General features: G+C 38.0%; 1 protein-coding gene across 1 annotated transcript in view; it reads left to right on the top strand.

Annotated features, from left to right (window-relative positions):
- Positions 1 to 16,041, top strand: part of LOC131430978 (elongation of very long chain fatty acids protein 7-like) — a 58,391-nt gene extending 42,350 nt beyond the window's left edge. Inside the window, exons 3-8 of the mRNA XM_058596318.1 lie at positions 12,942 to 13,049; positions 13,189 to 13,269; positions 13,337 to 13,499; positions 14,100 to 14,236; positions 14,301 to 14,456; positions 14,701 to 16,041. Of these exons, the coding sequence (XP_058452301.1) occupies positions 12,942 to 13,049; positions 13,189 to 13,269; positions 13,337 to 13,499; positions 14,100 to 14,236; positions 14,301 to 14,456; positions 14,701 to 14,898 (843 nt within the window). The 3' untranslated portion in view covers positions 14,899 to 16,041. The remainder of the gene's footprint in view (positions 1 to 12,941; positions 13,050 to 13,188; positions 13,270 to 13,336; positions 13,500 to 14,099; positions 14,237 to 14,300; positions 14,457 to 14,700) is intronic.
- Positions 16,042 to 16,796: the final 755 nt, after the last annotated feature.

Genomic DNA, 16,796 nt, shown 5'->3' with positions numbered 1-16,796 from the left:
AAAAATATAAAAATAAAAAGTTTTTGTATTTGGCTCTTCCATTTTTTTATGTAATTGTATTTAGATTACTACGAAATATCGATATTTTGAAGGAGGCAAAATTTGGAGAGTAGATTTAAAAATATGGTCTGATATGATACAGTTGCTTTTTTACCTCAGTGTGGCTTGAATGTTCGAAGAGAGAAAAAGCTTCGAGGCTATTATTTTAATACACTCATTCAAAAGAACCGAAGAGATTCATATTTCATTTGTATTCCTAAAAACGCTAACAAAATCAAAGGTAGCTAGGATACGATCGAACCACATTCGATCGAAAAATCAATACGTCGTTATTCAGAATAAGAGTGATAAACTTAGCGAAGCGTCTATCGCCGATTATAATGCAAATACCTAGGTGAATAGTTGGTTGCTAATGAGTTAAGAGTAGATCAATTTTTTTTCGAGAATTTCCCTAAGTTCATATGAAGTTAACGAAGCTCCTTTTCTAAATACGCTCGAGAACAAATCGAAATTTTCGTCCCGGGTTGGCGATTCAATGCATAGGGCACTGGTCTTACAAACCAGTTGTCGTATGTTCGAGTCCCGACCTGGAAGGATTCGTAGTGTCAGTAGGATCGTAGCACCAGCCATGCAACGGTTCTGTACACTCTGAATCGGCTGCGAAGTCTGTTGAAACAGAAGGTCAAATTTCACAACAGGAATGTAATGCCAAGGCTTTGCTTTTACAAATCGAATCTCAGTGGATAATTTGTTACTAATGAGGTGCTAATTAGTTACGTAAATTTTGAATATTTTTTCAAGTACTTCGCTAAGCTCATATGAAGCTAACGAAACACCACTCCTAAAAAAGCTTAAAATAAAATCGAAACCCAATGAATAGTTTGTTGCAAATTAGTTACTAATTAGCTACGGTTATTTTTGAATTTGTTGCACAAATTTTTACTCGGTTTCGGTTTGTTTACAAACTGATTTAGAAGGTGTTCTACGTTAACTTCATATGAACTTAGCGAAGCACTCAAAAAAAAAAGTTGCAACAATTCAAAATTACCATAACTAATAAACAACAAACTATCCACTGGGCTTCGATTTGTTTTCAATTTTATGTAGCAGGGGTGCTTGTTAACTTCATATAAACTATTGAAAATCAGCTGGTTACATGTGAGTTTTGTGAACAACCTGCACACTACGGTAAACCTTGCACTGAAACTGCGAAAAGAACATCTTCAACCAAAGACAAGGTCAACCTTTCAACAACGAAAACTAGTGAGCGTAGTACTCCTGTTTTACCATCAAACCAACCAACAACTGCAACAAGGCGCTTCTACAGCAACTAGCAACGAGCTCAAGACTGCGAACAACAAGGAAAACGAAAAGAAGACGGAAATCAACAACAAAACCACCGATGCGGCAATGGAGGACGAGACGAGCCACGAACAAAGTGCCCCTCAACCCTCGCAGGAGGGAAATGGAGGCTCTTCTCCTCCTAGAAAAAGAGTGACAACGAGATCCACTTCAAAAACTTATTTATTTAAAAAATCGGCTAATTCGGCCACGTAAAGCTTGTACGCAAATAGGCCTGAATAAAATATCTTTAAAAAAATTGAAATTCAATGGATAGTTTGTTGCAAATTAGTTGCTAATAAGTTACGATAATTTTGAATTTGTTGCTCAAATTTCCAGTGTTTCGTTAACTTCATATGAACTTGGCAAAGTACTCATAAAAAAAATTAGCACCAAATTAAAAATTACCGTTATTAATTAATAACTAATTAAGCAACAAATTATTCACCCATTTGCGTTATCATTGGCGATAGGTGCTTCGCAAAGTTCATGTTCATCTCTCCTGATTGTGGGAAAACAAAATCGACGCCCGGATAATTTGAAAAGCGATGAAGTTATTGTTTGCGAATAGCCCTACTCTGCGTCTACATGAATCCAAGTTCAAGCCTACCAGCAAAGAAAAAATTCATGCCTGCCATACACGTTCACTACAAGCAGAGCCGGAAATTGTGACGTATTTTCAATGAACAATCAACAACTATAAAAAAGTGGCTGAAATATAATATAACAAAGTTATCACACTCCAGAACCTCAAGCTCATTGGAAACCCAAACTACTATCTACTATTGCAAAAATAAATAAAAGTGTAACGATTTTTTCGGCTGACACAGTGATAACAATTCTGATTTGATTTAATCAATGGTTTTTTGAAACAACCAATATTTATTTGGGCCGGGTCAGGGTCATTTCGCCGAATGATATTTTGCCGAAAGGGTCATTTAACCGAAAGCCGTTTCGCCGAAAGGGTCTTTTCACCGAAAGCCGTTTCGTCGAAAAACGTTCCACCGCCTCTGATTTCGATTTTGAATAAATAGCCATAATTGGTAGTTTTCTAATTAATAATGTTAGTTACCTTTTCGGCAAAATATCCCTTTCGGTGAAATGTTCCTGTCGGCAAAACGACTTTCGATTAAATGGCTCCCATTTTGGAACATCACCTAGAAAAACACGTGTAAATTTAAGTCTTCTTACATCGACATGTCTAGTAAAAAATCGAAATAAAATATCTCCTTTTTATAGCATTTCAAAAACATATTTATTGCATTCTGGCATACTTTGTAGTGCTGACACATGTAAATTTATACGTATGCTTGAAAGGCGGCTGATGTTTGACACATATTTTTGAAACATTCTTGTAAAATTTAGTCATTTTACAAATCACGTTCTTATGAATTTTTATGTAATGTCATGTTAGGTTGAACTTAGATTAATAGTAAGTGATTCAAAAAAGGCATTTACTTTACGTTGGCTCAGCGGATGTCATTAGAAGTCCTACATAAACTGCTAATACACTGAGGAGCCGAAGACGAAACGCAAGACAAATGATAGGTGTACCGTGACCTTTCTGGAAGCGAAGTGTTCAATTATGTCTCTACATTCCTAACCCATCTTTTGTTGCGTGCAATTTCTACTGGTCTGTTTGTCGTTCTTGTAAATGTGAAAGAAAAAACTAAAAAAAATATATCTTCGAGCAGGATTCGAACATGTGTTCTTTCAGTCGACAGTGAAAGAAGGCATTTTTACTCGGGGTCGGGAATCGAGTCCCGATAGACTGTATGCATTAAAGAATCGGTTTCACTTTTCGCTGAATGATCCAATCAGGTTGTAATTTATTCCTTTTTGTGTGTTTTGAGGTCACGGCTAATTTCAAGGTGCAATATGAACAATACAAAGGCAATCAATGAAAAGCTTCCAACCCAGGAACCATTCGATGTCCAATTAAGATTCGAATTCAGAAACATTCGTAGACACCAGTAGTGATCACTCAATCATCTCATCCGATGAAACCGAGTGCTGCAACTTGCAGCAACTATTTCACTACTGTGCAACAAAAGCTTCTCAATGAATGAAGTAGAATCAAATCAATCAAATCGTCGCCGTCGTTGATTGATGATTGTCGTCGTTTGAATTAATTTCTGTCTAGGGTGTTGAAATCGGAATTGAGTCCGATTGTAATTAAACACATTGCAATATTTTAAGGTTAGTTTGAAAATATAAAATGCCGTTTACGGAGTTAAAGTACGCGAGATATGTTATACCAAATCTGACAGCATTATTCAAACTGAATGTAGTCGAATTCAATCTGATTCCAGAACGAACTCCGACAAATTGTTTTGCTTTGTGTCGGAATCCATTTCGACATCCCGGAAGGGAAATCGGAACCAGTACCATGAACTCGAGTCCTTGCATCGACTCAAAGGTTCACGATTCGGAAGAGTCATTCAAATTTCGGGTGCTAATTTAAGCTAATTTCTCTCTGTCTCACACCTACGGAAGTACGTCGTCCGTCACGTTGCAACCTTCACTGTTGGGAACCAACACTACCAAAACTGTGACAGTTAAATCAACCGATAACCAATAACGGTGGTGAAGAGCCACCTGACGCTGCGACGATTCAAACGACAAGGTGACAACTTACTTTGAAAGGAAATGACCAACTGGAGACCGCGTCATTAGCGTCCGTTATTGATGAATGCATCATTGATGATGAAGGATTTCACCATCAAGCTGATTGACGTTTTGCATTTCGAGACAAAATAGTAGGCTGTGGAGGCAATTTAGAAGTGATGAATGAAGAATTAGTCAATGGGGTGAAGCCATAAGTAACACATTTAGCAGGGTGTTGATTGAGGTGTGAGGCTTGTAATTGATTTCAGCTTGAATGCATTGAGTCAGAGTTGGGTTTTTGCGTAATGCGGTACTGTCCAGATGGCCCGATCGAGAGAAGGCTTAAATTCTAATATTTTTTTAAATTCTTGTTGTAACTTTGCTTCGTGCCAGTGACAAAAACTTTCTTTCAAATTTCCAAAAAACATAAATTGAAAAACGAATTATTTACGGATCTCATTTTAGCACAGCAGATAGCATACTTTTAAAATTAGGCAGGAGCTGTTGGATGTATTGGCCTGTCGGAATTCTTGCGCCTATTATTCAAATTAGTTTGTGTCGACTATCTGCGTTAGCCTGTGGGAACACCTGTTTCGCATAAACAAATTGAATGAATCTAAAATATCCGAATAAATCAGTTGATACGAACCGGATACCGTCCTTAGACCGAAACATTCACTTGCTTATACGCCGAAGTAAGAAAAATGTTGAAACAGTTTCTGCAAACTGTGATATCCTGAATTTTGTAATAGCTATAATGAGTTTGAGTATGATTATATTAGCGTGTAATCGGTGTAGACGAGTTTGGGGAGATGAGAGCTAGTAGTGAGTGGAGTCCTAACAACAGGGGTTTACATTTAAATTTATATCTACGATTAGGAATCATCCCAATAAGAGAAAATATCTTTGAAAAGTCCTCACAGAAGTGGAAGACAGTTTTGTCTTTCCTATAAAGAAACCCGACTCAGAAGACCGAGTGTCATATATTGTTCGGCTTGGATCGTCGAAATCGTAAAATATGTGCACTTACCTTTCTCGAAGATTACTGAGCCGATTTAAACGATGCCAATGAAAGGTATTGTAGTCCCATACAAGAATCCATGAATTTTATCCGGATTCGACTTCCGATTGTGATCAGGGTGAGTACTAGCAGTGAGATAAAACCTGGACTTCATTAATCTGCATGTGTTTTATGCATGAATTTTCTTCGGTGTTTTTAGCTTTCATAAAACTATTTTAATGATCGTCGTTTTAAATGACAGTTCGAAATTTTGATCACTTATCACCCTGTAATTTCGGAACTGCAATTCGGATCGAAAAAAGCCATCTCCGAGAAAAGTGAGTGCATAAAAATAAACAAACACACCTACTCGCACGAATACGTTCCGATCTCGACGAACGGATTCAAATGGCATATGGTTCTCGGCCCTGCAGGCCTTCATTCACAAGTCGGATTTCACAGCTTTTATGAGAAAGGTAAAAATTTAAAACTAAGTTGATTTTTTTTTCATAAATACGTTTATTTCTTAAGGCAATTTACATAAGTTTTTCTTCGCCGTATCTTCACTTTTACATAGAATTCTTAACCTAATATAATACTAATATAGTCACATCGATTTGAGTTTAATAAAACATATTCCTCTTATTTTTTAAATATCATATTAGCTATTTCGTTATTTATTATTTAATCTACTTAAGAGCATTATTTGAACCAAGCGATTAACTGCTATAAATTATAAGATAAGCTTAAATTTTTATACATTTTGTTGTTGATCTCGTAACCTATTTTGAGTTTGTTTGTATCAGCACATCATTTTTATTAAAATTTTGCTATTGGATGAACTAATGGACACAGTAGGAGTCAGAACTAACCCTCAAAAGGGTCAATTATTAAATTGAAACTTCAATTGTCTTTATGAAACGATAAAGAAGTTTCATGTAAGAAAGGTCACGACAAGCAAGAATGTCTCGAACTGGGACATTGGATAGTCTACCTTGGGTACGCAGGGAATTTATTAGTTGAGATCTGACATCACGATACTCCACGCATGTAAAAACGACATGATCAATATCGCGATAGCCTTCGCCACAAGCACAAAGATTAGTCTCGGAAAGTCCAATTCGAAGGAGATGTGCAACTAAGTTGATAGTTATGAAGAAAAAAATGTATGCGTCCACGACTCTAGAAGACGCCTCCTCCAAGAGATATAAATTTCGTTTTTGCTTAAAATTCGTTTTTAAATAATAAATTCTGATTCGCCAAGCGATTTGCCACTGCGGACCAAGAATTGAGATTATGGCTAAAATTACAACGAAACTCATTCTACTTTTCATTAGAGCCTTGTAAAGTTTGAGTTAAATTTGATTAGCTTTTTTTTTGTTTCATACAACAAAAAAATATCCCGAGATAGAGTTTATTTCTTTCGTTCAAATATTAGAGGCTTCAAAGTTCATTGACCCAACGGGAAAACTGGTTTCTTTAGTTATTATTGTTCGAAGTTCATGGTCGCCACGAATCGATTGCAACAGATCTTGAAACTTACCCACCTAGTCAAAGATCAGTGACACAATGCGATAAAAAGAAACCTTCCCGACACTGATAAATATAGCAGTTGAGTGTTAATTTGAATTGATTCGCACGTGTTCGGATGACCTAACGATTATGCTCTCCATTCGAACACTGACGATCAAATAAAACAAATCGATCTTCACGGAGAACAGTGTAGCAAAAACGAAATACGAATTTCAAAGGTCATCTTTCGATCCCAGTCAAAAGGATCCGGAATCGATTCTAATTTTTGAATAAATTCCCACTCAACTGAAGCAGCCTAAGCCGACTATCTGGATTATATAAACCGAAATTCATTCATAATTAATTACGAATCGATTCCGGAATATCTAATTCAACTAGGAGAGCAAATCCTCATCGTTCCGGTTTTCTGTTCCTTCTGTTATCTCCGAATCGTGCGAAATCTCACGTATCTCTGAAGCAACGAACCCGGCTGGGAGCCAGAATAAATTTGTAAGGCATGGAAAAATCTCTCAATCCAATCGAATCAAGGTCTTGGCTGAAAGCTGAAACCGACACCGACGAATCAGAATATTCCGCCCGTATCTGATTTGCCAGTAATTAAATGATCAACAAAATAACATTCGAGTGGATTGAATTAAAACGCATTTCCCAAGCCCCGATGAGTCCCCGCGGTTTGTCCGTTGGTACACCGAAGACAATTAATTAATGGATGCTTGATGGGATTGGCTAAATTTTAGTACCGTTTGTATTTGTTTAACTACCCCATTGCCGGTGCCGCTCGGGGTCAGTTCGAGGACATGGGAAGCTCTTTCGGTTCGGAGCTCAGTTTATTTTCGCTACACCGCAGAGCGAAGATCATAGGATTCAGGGCCGCGTCCGATTGATCAATATTTATGTTTGATCTGCTTTTCAAGCTTTCGTGACGGTTACTTTGATCGACTTGAAACGAAATTGATCCTCAAGTGTGATATTTGTACGACGGGATCAACTCGTTCCAACTCGTCTACGGGTAAATATCATTAAAAAGTTTCTAATTGATCAATGATTCCCACAGTCATCTTCATAATACATGCAGAAAATAACATATTTCAACGATAGTAATATGAAGTTAAAACCGCACTGTTCACACATAGGACATATTACTTGATATTGAGTTTGTTTCGAAACAAACTGCAAAAATGCCTGCGTCGTAGGTATAAAAGAAAAAAGTACGCTGACAACAACCGGAAAATAGGAAATAAGCCAGGTACTTCTCCTAGCTGTTTATGATGTTATCGTTTCACGCTTATTGGCAACGTTTCGAAGGTTTATGGCTTCAAAACAATGGCCATTTAGGAGAAATAAATATTTTTGAGCAGCAAATGACTAAAACAGTCATCTCTTAATACAAAAAACAAAAATGATTGTACCAGTTTCCAGTTTTGTATTATTATAATTACATGGCTACTTTGATGGAAAACTGCTGTTGCTGAACAGCTTGTCAATTGACATAGTCGAAAAGTGACGGAAAATGCTAGTAGGGTTGTGCTTTACTGACAATTATATCTTGTTGTTTAGGGAAAACATGTTTTAATGTGACGTTTCTGAATATGAAATAACGCAAAAGTAAAACATGTTATTTCGCTTAAAACATGAATTCAGAGTTAAAACTCGTTTTAACTCATAGTGTAAACATAGTATAAAGCCCGTTGACATGGACTGACAGACTTAAAGCAAAAGTCTCTCCGACACTCGAGGTCAGCGGAACTGTTTGGAACTGATTTGATTAGAAATTATATTTCTAATGATTATTTCGAAAATGGTCGTCAAACGGCAATTGCACTGCTTACACACTATTAAACAGAATGAGTAATTGTCATAGGATGTGATTCGGCTTAAAATACAAATACAAAACGATTGACAGTGTCTGAGGAAAATTTTTTCCGGCATTCCAACATACCTTCAAAAACGTTCTGTCAGCAATGTTTCAATCGTTGCCGAAAGGCAATTTCCCGTAGCGGTTATTGCCGTTCTTAGCAGACAATTTTTTTTAAGTCCTAGCCAGCGCAGGACCTTTTGTCGTTTTCGCTCGATGTCAAACCTAACCCAGTTTTTACTACAGACTCTCATAGTAACAGACTAGCGAATACTTCTTTGGGAAAATATGGAATTTGACGGTTCGTTGGGCTCCCAAAGAAGTATTCGCCGGTCTGTCACTATGAGAGTCTGTAATTTCCACTGCTGTCGCAAACCGTTTACTCGAAGCCAGTGTCGAACCTAGTTTCAGCGTAATTGAACTGAAAATCGAGTCAGTTTCGAACCTGACTCTGATATCGGGTTTGCTCACAACCCCATTGCTAAGTGCGAACCCAACTCAGTTTTGTGAAAAGTGTTTGCTTGATGAAACTACCCTGGGTTAGTTTCAGTTTTCTCGAGCGAAAATGACATTATTTGTCATGCTGCGCATGCGCAGTTAATTATTGATTGCTTGGCCCGAATCACTCCATCGCAGTAGACTTTGACCGTTAATGCTTTTTTTTACTCCTGATCAGGGATGTCACAAGTTTCGAACTACTCCGTTATTCAATAATCGAATAGTTTTCAAATAGTTCGATCACAGTTTAATCGATTCTGAGTATTTAGGTTCGTTGCACAGTCACCCTTCTCCTTATAATTTCCGAAACTACACGGAGAACCCTTCGATCATAAAATTGCGATATCGCAGTTTTTGATTTTTGCGATAGTTGATTTAACTAGTTTCTTTTTGATTCAACCAATATGGTTTTTGATTTGCATATATTCAAGTAGTTGAAAATTATGTTGTTTTGAATGCTGTCAAATGCCGGAGACAGTTGAAAGCAAAACAATAATTGCAATGCAAAATCAACAACTTTTTTAGTTAAAATCTGTTCGCGTCGCTTCAAAATGTCAATGAAAACAACATCGATGGTTAAAGCGTTCGGTGAAATTGTGTTCATTCGATTTGAGAAATTTATGATTACAGTGGTGTTGTGATAAAGTTAACCTTGTTTAAGATGAAGAAGATTTGGTGACAAATTAGAAAATGTTGATGAATGATCATCTCGTAATCTTTCAGGTATGCGCAAAAATTTTATGCTTCAAATTCGATCATTGATTTACTTTCAGCAGACTGTTTTACTTCCAGCTGTTTGATACCGTTGATGATGTTCATGCATTAGCAATAAAACGCTTTTTCACATGAATTTAATTTATGAAAGTAACAGGAGCGAAGGGTTTGAATGGCGCGTTTGAATTGCCGTTTGAATGGCGCGTTTGAATTGCCGTCGCAAAATTCCAATTCCCAGCGGTTGATGCACTCAAGCTCATATAAATTGATTAAAATTTTCGCAAATCAATTACATTGTTCGAATGGATTCAACAATTTGCAATGTCTAAAACAAATAAAACCGATTTATTATTCAACTAACAGAATTTTGTTTCAATAACAACACCAGTTATTTCAACTAAAATATTTGTTGAAATTGAAAGGTATGTTTCCTCACTAATTGACAGAATTTTTTTTTCAAAAAGTTAAATTAGTTGTTTCAACCATCGTTTCTGCTAATCGAAAAACAAAAATGACAGTTTAGTTAAAACAACAATCGATTAGTTGTACCAAATTTTAACCAATCGAATTCAGAAAATCAACTAATATTCTGGTTGAAATGGGATCGCGGGTGGTTCCGTGTAGCCAGTCCTACATAATGGAATAGGGAATGGAATCAAGGTTGGAATATTTTCAAAATTTCCACCCTATAATTTCGAAACTTGAAGACGAGTCCGAGTAAAATTTTATAGGAACCTATGGAATCGTCTCCGAAAAAAATCGAAGTAACCGATATGACCGAAAAATGGGGTGGGTGAGTAATGTCAGAGACATAACTGGATGACGTGAATACGAATAAAACTTTGCACTTCTGAATATATAAAATCGTGTGAATCAGGCATATAACTGTCCGCCTATTCGGAGTTAGCAGCATATAGGTTTTATCACAAAAAGCCACTTCGCTCACTTCATTTTTCCAAATTTGCTCTAGACTGTTTTTTGAAAAGGAATAGACGAAAATATTGAAAAAAAATCGATCTTAAAAATTTGAAGTCAAATTACGAAAAAAAATAAACGATATTCTTGATGTCAATAAAATTTTGTACCAACATCGATAAGTATGTTTCCTGCCAACCTTCCATATATTGTAAGATGGGCGTTTTGAAGAGAAAAGTTTTTCTAACATATTCATTGGAATCTTGGATGAGATTATGAGTTTCAGTTTAGTTTAGTTTTTAATAAAAAGACACTGGATAAAAAATCAAGTTGGACAAGAAAGAGTTTTTTTTGTTGAATGTGTCCATCTTGGTACAGAATTTTATCAAAATCGATAAAGGTTTTGTTCTGTAAAACTTAAAATTAAATTTTTTTAAATCAATTTTTTTAGTGTAGCACTCGATTTTTTTTTAATTTTTATTGAAAAATGTGAGTGATTTTGTGAAAATTACTATTATGAAACATTTTTGTAAGACTTATCATTTCCGACAATAACTTTTTGAAAAAAAAAATGGTAAACAATGTTTAGAGTCTGGATCAATTTTGGAAACACAAAGTATGCAAAGTGACTTTTTGGGACAACAAACCGTGTTGGCGCGAAATTCGTCATATTTATAGAGAAGAGTTTTTATAACATAATTATTTTTTTCAAGTTTGGGAGGGGTTTGAACCCCTAAAACTTTCCCTTGTATACGCGTCTGGCGTGAATTGTGCTAAGTTTCATTTCCTTACCTTCAGAATTGTAACGGTGCATCTAAAATAAACTACGACATCCGAATTTCGACTGATAATTCGATCTTCTAAGACTGTGCGCAGAAGATCGATCGTAGCGTTGGCTATGTGGCACGGAGCGCCGTCTTGTTGGAACCAAATGGTGTCCAAGTCTTCCTCTTTAAGTAAATCATGGCGCAGTAGCGCTCGCCATTGACCGTGGCGGCGGCTCCTGCCTCATTTTCTAAGAAAAATGGCTCAATGATGCCGCCAAACCAAAATCCGCACCAAACCGTCACTCTCTGAGGATGCATCGGCTTCTCCATGATAACGTGCGGGTTTTCCATCTTCCAAATGCGACAATTTCGCTTATTAACATACTCGCCGCATCCGAGATGATTTTCTGGCAAAAATCGACGTCTTCTTCGTCTGATTTTCAAAGTAAAACTGCACTATTCAACCATTTTCGTTCAGAGGAAGGATAAAACTAAGTTTCTGTCAAATCAGAAGTGACATTAAGGTTACCAATGTCGAAATAACCGCTGGTTCAAAATAAAAATGTTAGATGGCGGACCCTTTAGAGTGACGTGAATGTAGTAGAATTAAATGTTGTTAAAACATTATTCTAGCGAAATTATTCTACTAAACGCTCAAGTGACAAATTAGGAACTATTAAGGGCTGAGGCCAGTAGGTCGCATAATACCACGTGGCTCGCTGTGCGTACTACATTTCTCTCCATGCTCTCTCGCAAATGTGCAAAATGACTCTCGATGTGGCCGGGTGGCCAAGAAAGTTTTGATAATTTCGGTTACAAGTTTGACTACATCACATAAAATCCAAGGAAGCTGCCGCTTGTTTGGCAGCCTTTTCGAGCCGATTTTATTTCTCTCTCATGTTTCGTTACGTTACCAAGGAACTAAAATGGCGCCGACATTGAAAACCGACTTACCTCCACAAAAATAACTTTCACTTAATTTTCATCGCGACAACATATATGTTTTTATGCACTAATCGCATCTAAATTAAATTATCTAGACATTGTCAGGATAGATTTTTGATCCATGCTTTTGAAGGCAAAATATTTAATGAACAAGTTGAAAGTTTCAGTTTTCAGCTATATAATTCTTCCTTCAGAAAAAAGACTTTCCCGACCGCTAAAGTCAATGAATCATGGTGAAATTTTCACAGAATAATCTAAACTAATTTTCTAAGAGATTGTCAGTTGGGTTTTTTGATATTTGTGCCCGTTTCTGTGATAATCAGATTTGAAGCGTGAAAATAGTCCTCTTAAACGCCCTAAAACACACTGGCTTCAGCCCTTAAGTGTCAACGATTTGTTTTGAACGTGTCTTCTAGTGACGAGATTTTAGCTCCTTTTACCTTGCAACCAATATCCACTCGGATCCCAAACCGTTTGCATTGTCTCGTTCTCTTCCCACCATCATATTCTTTAACTTTGTAGTGTGTAATGTCAATTCAATTCAGGCAGCTTCCCTCCCGAAAGGTAGAAAGGCCTCTTCCACAACTCTACGATCGACACCAATAATATCAATGCCGTCCGAAAAAAACCAAGAAGCCAGTTTGGAAAGTGTCCAAAAGCTTCTTATTATACAAACCTGCATACGGTAGAATATAAATTCAGATGAAATTCCGTCAAAAACTCAATTCAGATGAACCACTTGGTAACCCAGTTTTTTTTTGTCCAGGTCCTTGGTCCCCGATTAATGGAAAACCGAAAGCCGTTCGAACTGCGACGGGTGCTGATCGTGTACAACGCCATCCAAGTGGTGTTCAGTGCGTGGCTCTTCAGTGAGGTAGGTTATGATCGCGAAAGGCTGACCTCAACATTTCGTAATTACAGAAGATCCGGTTTTCGTTGAATGAAAATCGCACGTAGGTTTACAACAATTAATACGATAATCGATCCATTTTTTCCTTCTTCTTTTTGTACAGGCCTGCCTGGCTGGTTGGTTAACCCATTATAGCTACCGATGTCAACCGGTGGACTACTCCCGATCACCGATGGCTATGCGGGTAAGGTTTCTTAGAAGCACGACATCACGCACAAAGCGAAACGCTCAAAATTCTTAATATTTCTCAGATGGCATCCGGTTGCTGGTGGTACTTCTTCTCCAAGTTCACGGAATTCTTCGATACGCTGTTCTTCGTCATGCGAAAACGCTACGATCAGGTTTCGACACTGCACGTGATCCATCACGGTATCATGCCGGTTTCGGTATGGTGGGGAGTTAAGTTCACCCCAGGTTAGTTAGTGGGCCACTTGGCAAAACTCCGCGGTCACCATGAACCAGTTTCGGAATTGCAGAGCAGATATTTTGCATCCTCGTTGAATTTTCGCACTTCACAATCACACCCAAACACATATCGAACCGTTGAAATGTCGCGCAGCTGTTCGAATGCGTCCAAACTGGAAGGTTTCTGGGTTAGATCACTTGACCCTATTCGGAATGGACATAAATTACTATCACCAAACCAGCTTCTCGTCGGCCGTTTGATATTAAAACATGCAGCCTAAGTCGCAATTTACCTTGCAGTCTTAGCACACATCTTCGGAAAAGAAAAAAAATAGGACCGAGCAACGCCTTCACGCGATCATCTTCGATCGAGCTTTTACGTTGTTGGTTAAAATATCATTGGCAATTCCGAAACGTTGCCGTGGTGCTGCCGCGCATCGTCCAATGTCAAAACTGCCAATCGCGCTGTGAATAACCTGCATCCTGCATCTTCTTGCTTTCGATCATACACCATCGTTGCCATCGCTGATCATTTGTCAACTAATTGGTATGATGTTAAAATAGTACCACTCATTTTTTCTTGTGCTTGTTTCTTACCGCCCTCATTAGGTGGCCACAGTTCCTTCTTCGGCCTGCTGAACACATTCGTGCACATCGTGATGTACGGCTATTACCTGCTGGCTGCCATGGGTCCCAAGGTTCAGAAGTATCTCTGGTGGAAGAAGTATCTCACTCTGCTGCAGATGGTAAGTGCGAAACAGGATTCGTTTGTTTCGTTTGGTGCACTGATTTTCCTTTGGCCGGTCGTAGGTACAATTCGTGCTGGTGATGCTGCATGCCTTCCAACTGCTGGTCTCGAACGAGTGCAACTATCCGATCGCATTCGCTTACTTCATCGGAGCTCACGCGGTTATGTTCTACTTCCTGTTTTCCAACTTTTACAAACGGGCCTACGCGACACGGAAGGTAAGTTCTCAATTGTTGTTATTTCGGTTAAAATTTCACTACCAAAAATTGATTCCACGCGGTACGAGTTGATAACGCTTGAAGGTAGGCAACTGGCATTGCTCTGAATTTAGTTTGCACTGGAGGAAAGTTGCAGCCTAAACGCAGTAGAAATGTTTCCAGTTTGTTAATACATTTATTTCCCATTTGAAAGAACATATCCATTAACGGTTCTCATTTCTATTCGTTTTCTTCTCATTCACAGCAAAAGGAAAAGGAGGACCAACTGCTGCTCAACAACGGAAATCTGGAATCGGAGCCAAACAAGAACATCGAACCGCACCTATCCACCTACCAGACGGCGAACGGAAAAACCAGCTTCTACCAGGCCGTGGGAAAAACGGTCGAGGATAGCTACTCGACCACACGGCACCGGGTTTACGTCGGTTCGATTAACAACTAAGTCTAACGTCCCAACGATGGGTTTCTCCATTTCTTTCTGTTCCCTGTTGCGTGTGTTTGTAGGCAGCGGATTAGCTATAGTTGTTCAAATTCAAAATCACCAGTACTTGAAGCAGGAGGATCCGTAGACCACTCCCTAGTTTTAAATTCTTCTCATAGCAGAAAAAAAACAAGTACTGTTATAGGCACTAGGTTTCTTCTTCATATAAATGCAATTTAACCGAACTTAGATGGAGTCTAGCCACTTGGTATTGTAGTTTTTTCTTTGTTGTTGTTAAAGCACACACCCAAACTAATGAGAACAATTGTGTTAATTTTTACGACGGCTAAAAATAATGCAAGTTGCAAGTTTCGCGACGATCCAAACCCTAGTTCTGGTCAAAGGGAGGAACACATCTTTTCTCCTTCGGTTTTGTGTTCCTGCCGAGAGAGACACACAGAAAGGATCCTCCTCCTATTTCCCTACGCGAAACATCCGTTCCTTAGGTCACATAGGAATTGCGTTTTCTACCCCCGCCCCTGGCATCCGTCTCTTTCCAACTTCTGTAGCGTATAGTAATTTAACTAGCCTGTAAGAAAGATGTAAGAGACTTGTAAATAGCCGATTAATAAGTAATGATAGCAATGTTCACGTATACTTTGAAGTGTTCCCAAGCACAATGCAAGACAGAACATAATGTTTAGCATATTTAACGACGGTTCGTACCCCGTATGTGTAGGTTAAGCCAAAACTAATAGATCGATACTGGATCGATGATAGAATCTAAACTGCATTGTTGAAAAAAAAAAAACGCGAACGGTTGTAACAAAGCAAGAACATGAAATGTGATTTGTTTTAAAAGTAATAACGAGCTTTCTCTTGCTTGAAACATGTTTTATTTGAAAGATCAGTTGAAAATGCGGAACAGGCTCTTTTGTCGATCCACGCTCGGAAACAAAACCCCCATTCGATACTACGATTGAATGCGAGTAGTATCCGGGTTCAGATGACAAAATTTTTCTAGGTTATCAATTCAGATGTTATAAACAGAAATTGCACTCTAATTACTAGGTTTATTGTAGGATAAAGTTGATGAACACTGTGAAGAATTTTTTTGACAACAAAAACATAGTGCAATAAATGTTATATCAGTAAAACTTTGAACTGTGCAAATGTGTTTCTAGTATAGCAAAAATTACCATTCTCCTTTACCAAAATGCGAATGATCACCGAAAAATGTCCTTGTTCTGACTGTTCTCCTGACAATTGTTACTGTAATTACTACACGATATGACAAGCTTAGAAACTAAATGTGTTGGTAATCCGGAGGTTATGTTCTTTAATAAAATAAAATCAGACAACCGGGAAACGTTTAGAATGCGCATAAAACCAGAGTGCCAAAGACGAAACTGAAATGACGTGACAACGATTGGAAGCGTTTTTTTTTTCAAATCATTCCTATCGCTAATTAGAATCTTATGTGAATTTCGAACTTAAATCCTTCTATTTGTCTATCAGGCGGACTTGGGAATTGATTCTTATAAATGTATATCAGATTGATATGGATCTGGATCTAGCAGCTATAGGCTGTATCAAGCATTCGTCTCCTTTTAACTCGGTCCATGGCTGTTCGTCGACAGCCCCTCTAGGCACCGATCCCTTGTCGAACGCCCTTCAGTTGATGGATTCATCTTACTCGCTGCGCTCCTCTACTTTTTGTCCCAGCCGGTTCAGATTCTTGAGCCATTTTCACTGGACTGTCGCCCGACATCCCAATGACATACCCAGACTTTTATCGTCCAACTGCCGGATTTTTTTCTGATTAATTTTTTACTCCGTTCACCTAACACGCTAGGCACGGTGATTTTCTTCGAAATATCAGTATTTCTTCGCATTCGAACCAAATTCCATAGGTAAAT

This window comes from Malaya genurostris, chromosome 1, assembly GCF_030247185.1.
Source record: "Malaya genurostris strain Urasoe2022 chromosome 1, Malgen_1.1, whole genome shotgun sequence".
NCBI lineage: Eukaryota > Metazoa > Arthropoda > Insecta > Diptera > Culicidae > Malaya > Malaya genurostris.
Note: the sequence above shows the minus strand (reverse complement) of the source record. Positions and strands in the feature narration are given on the sequence as shown.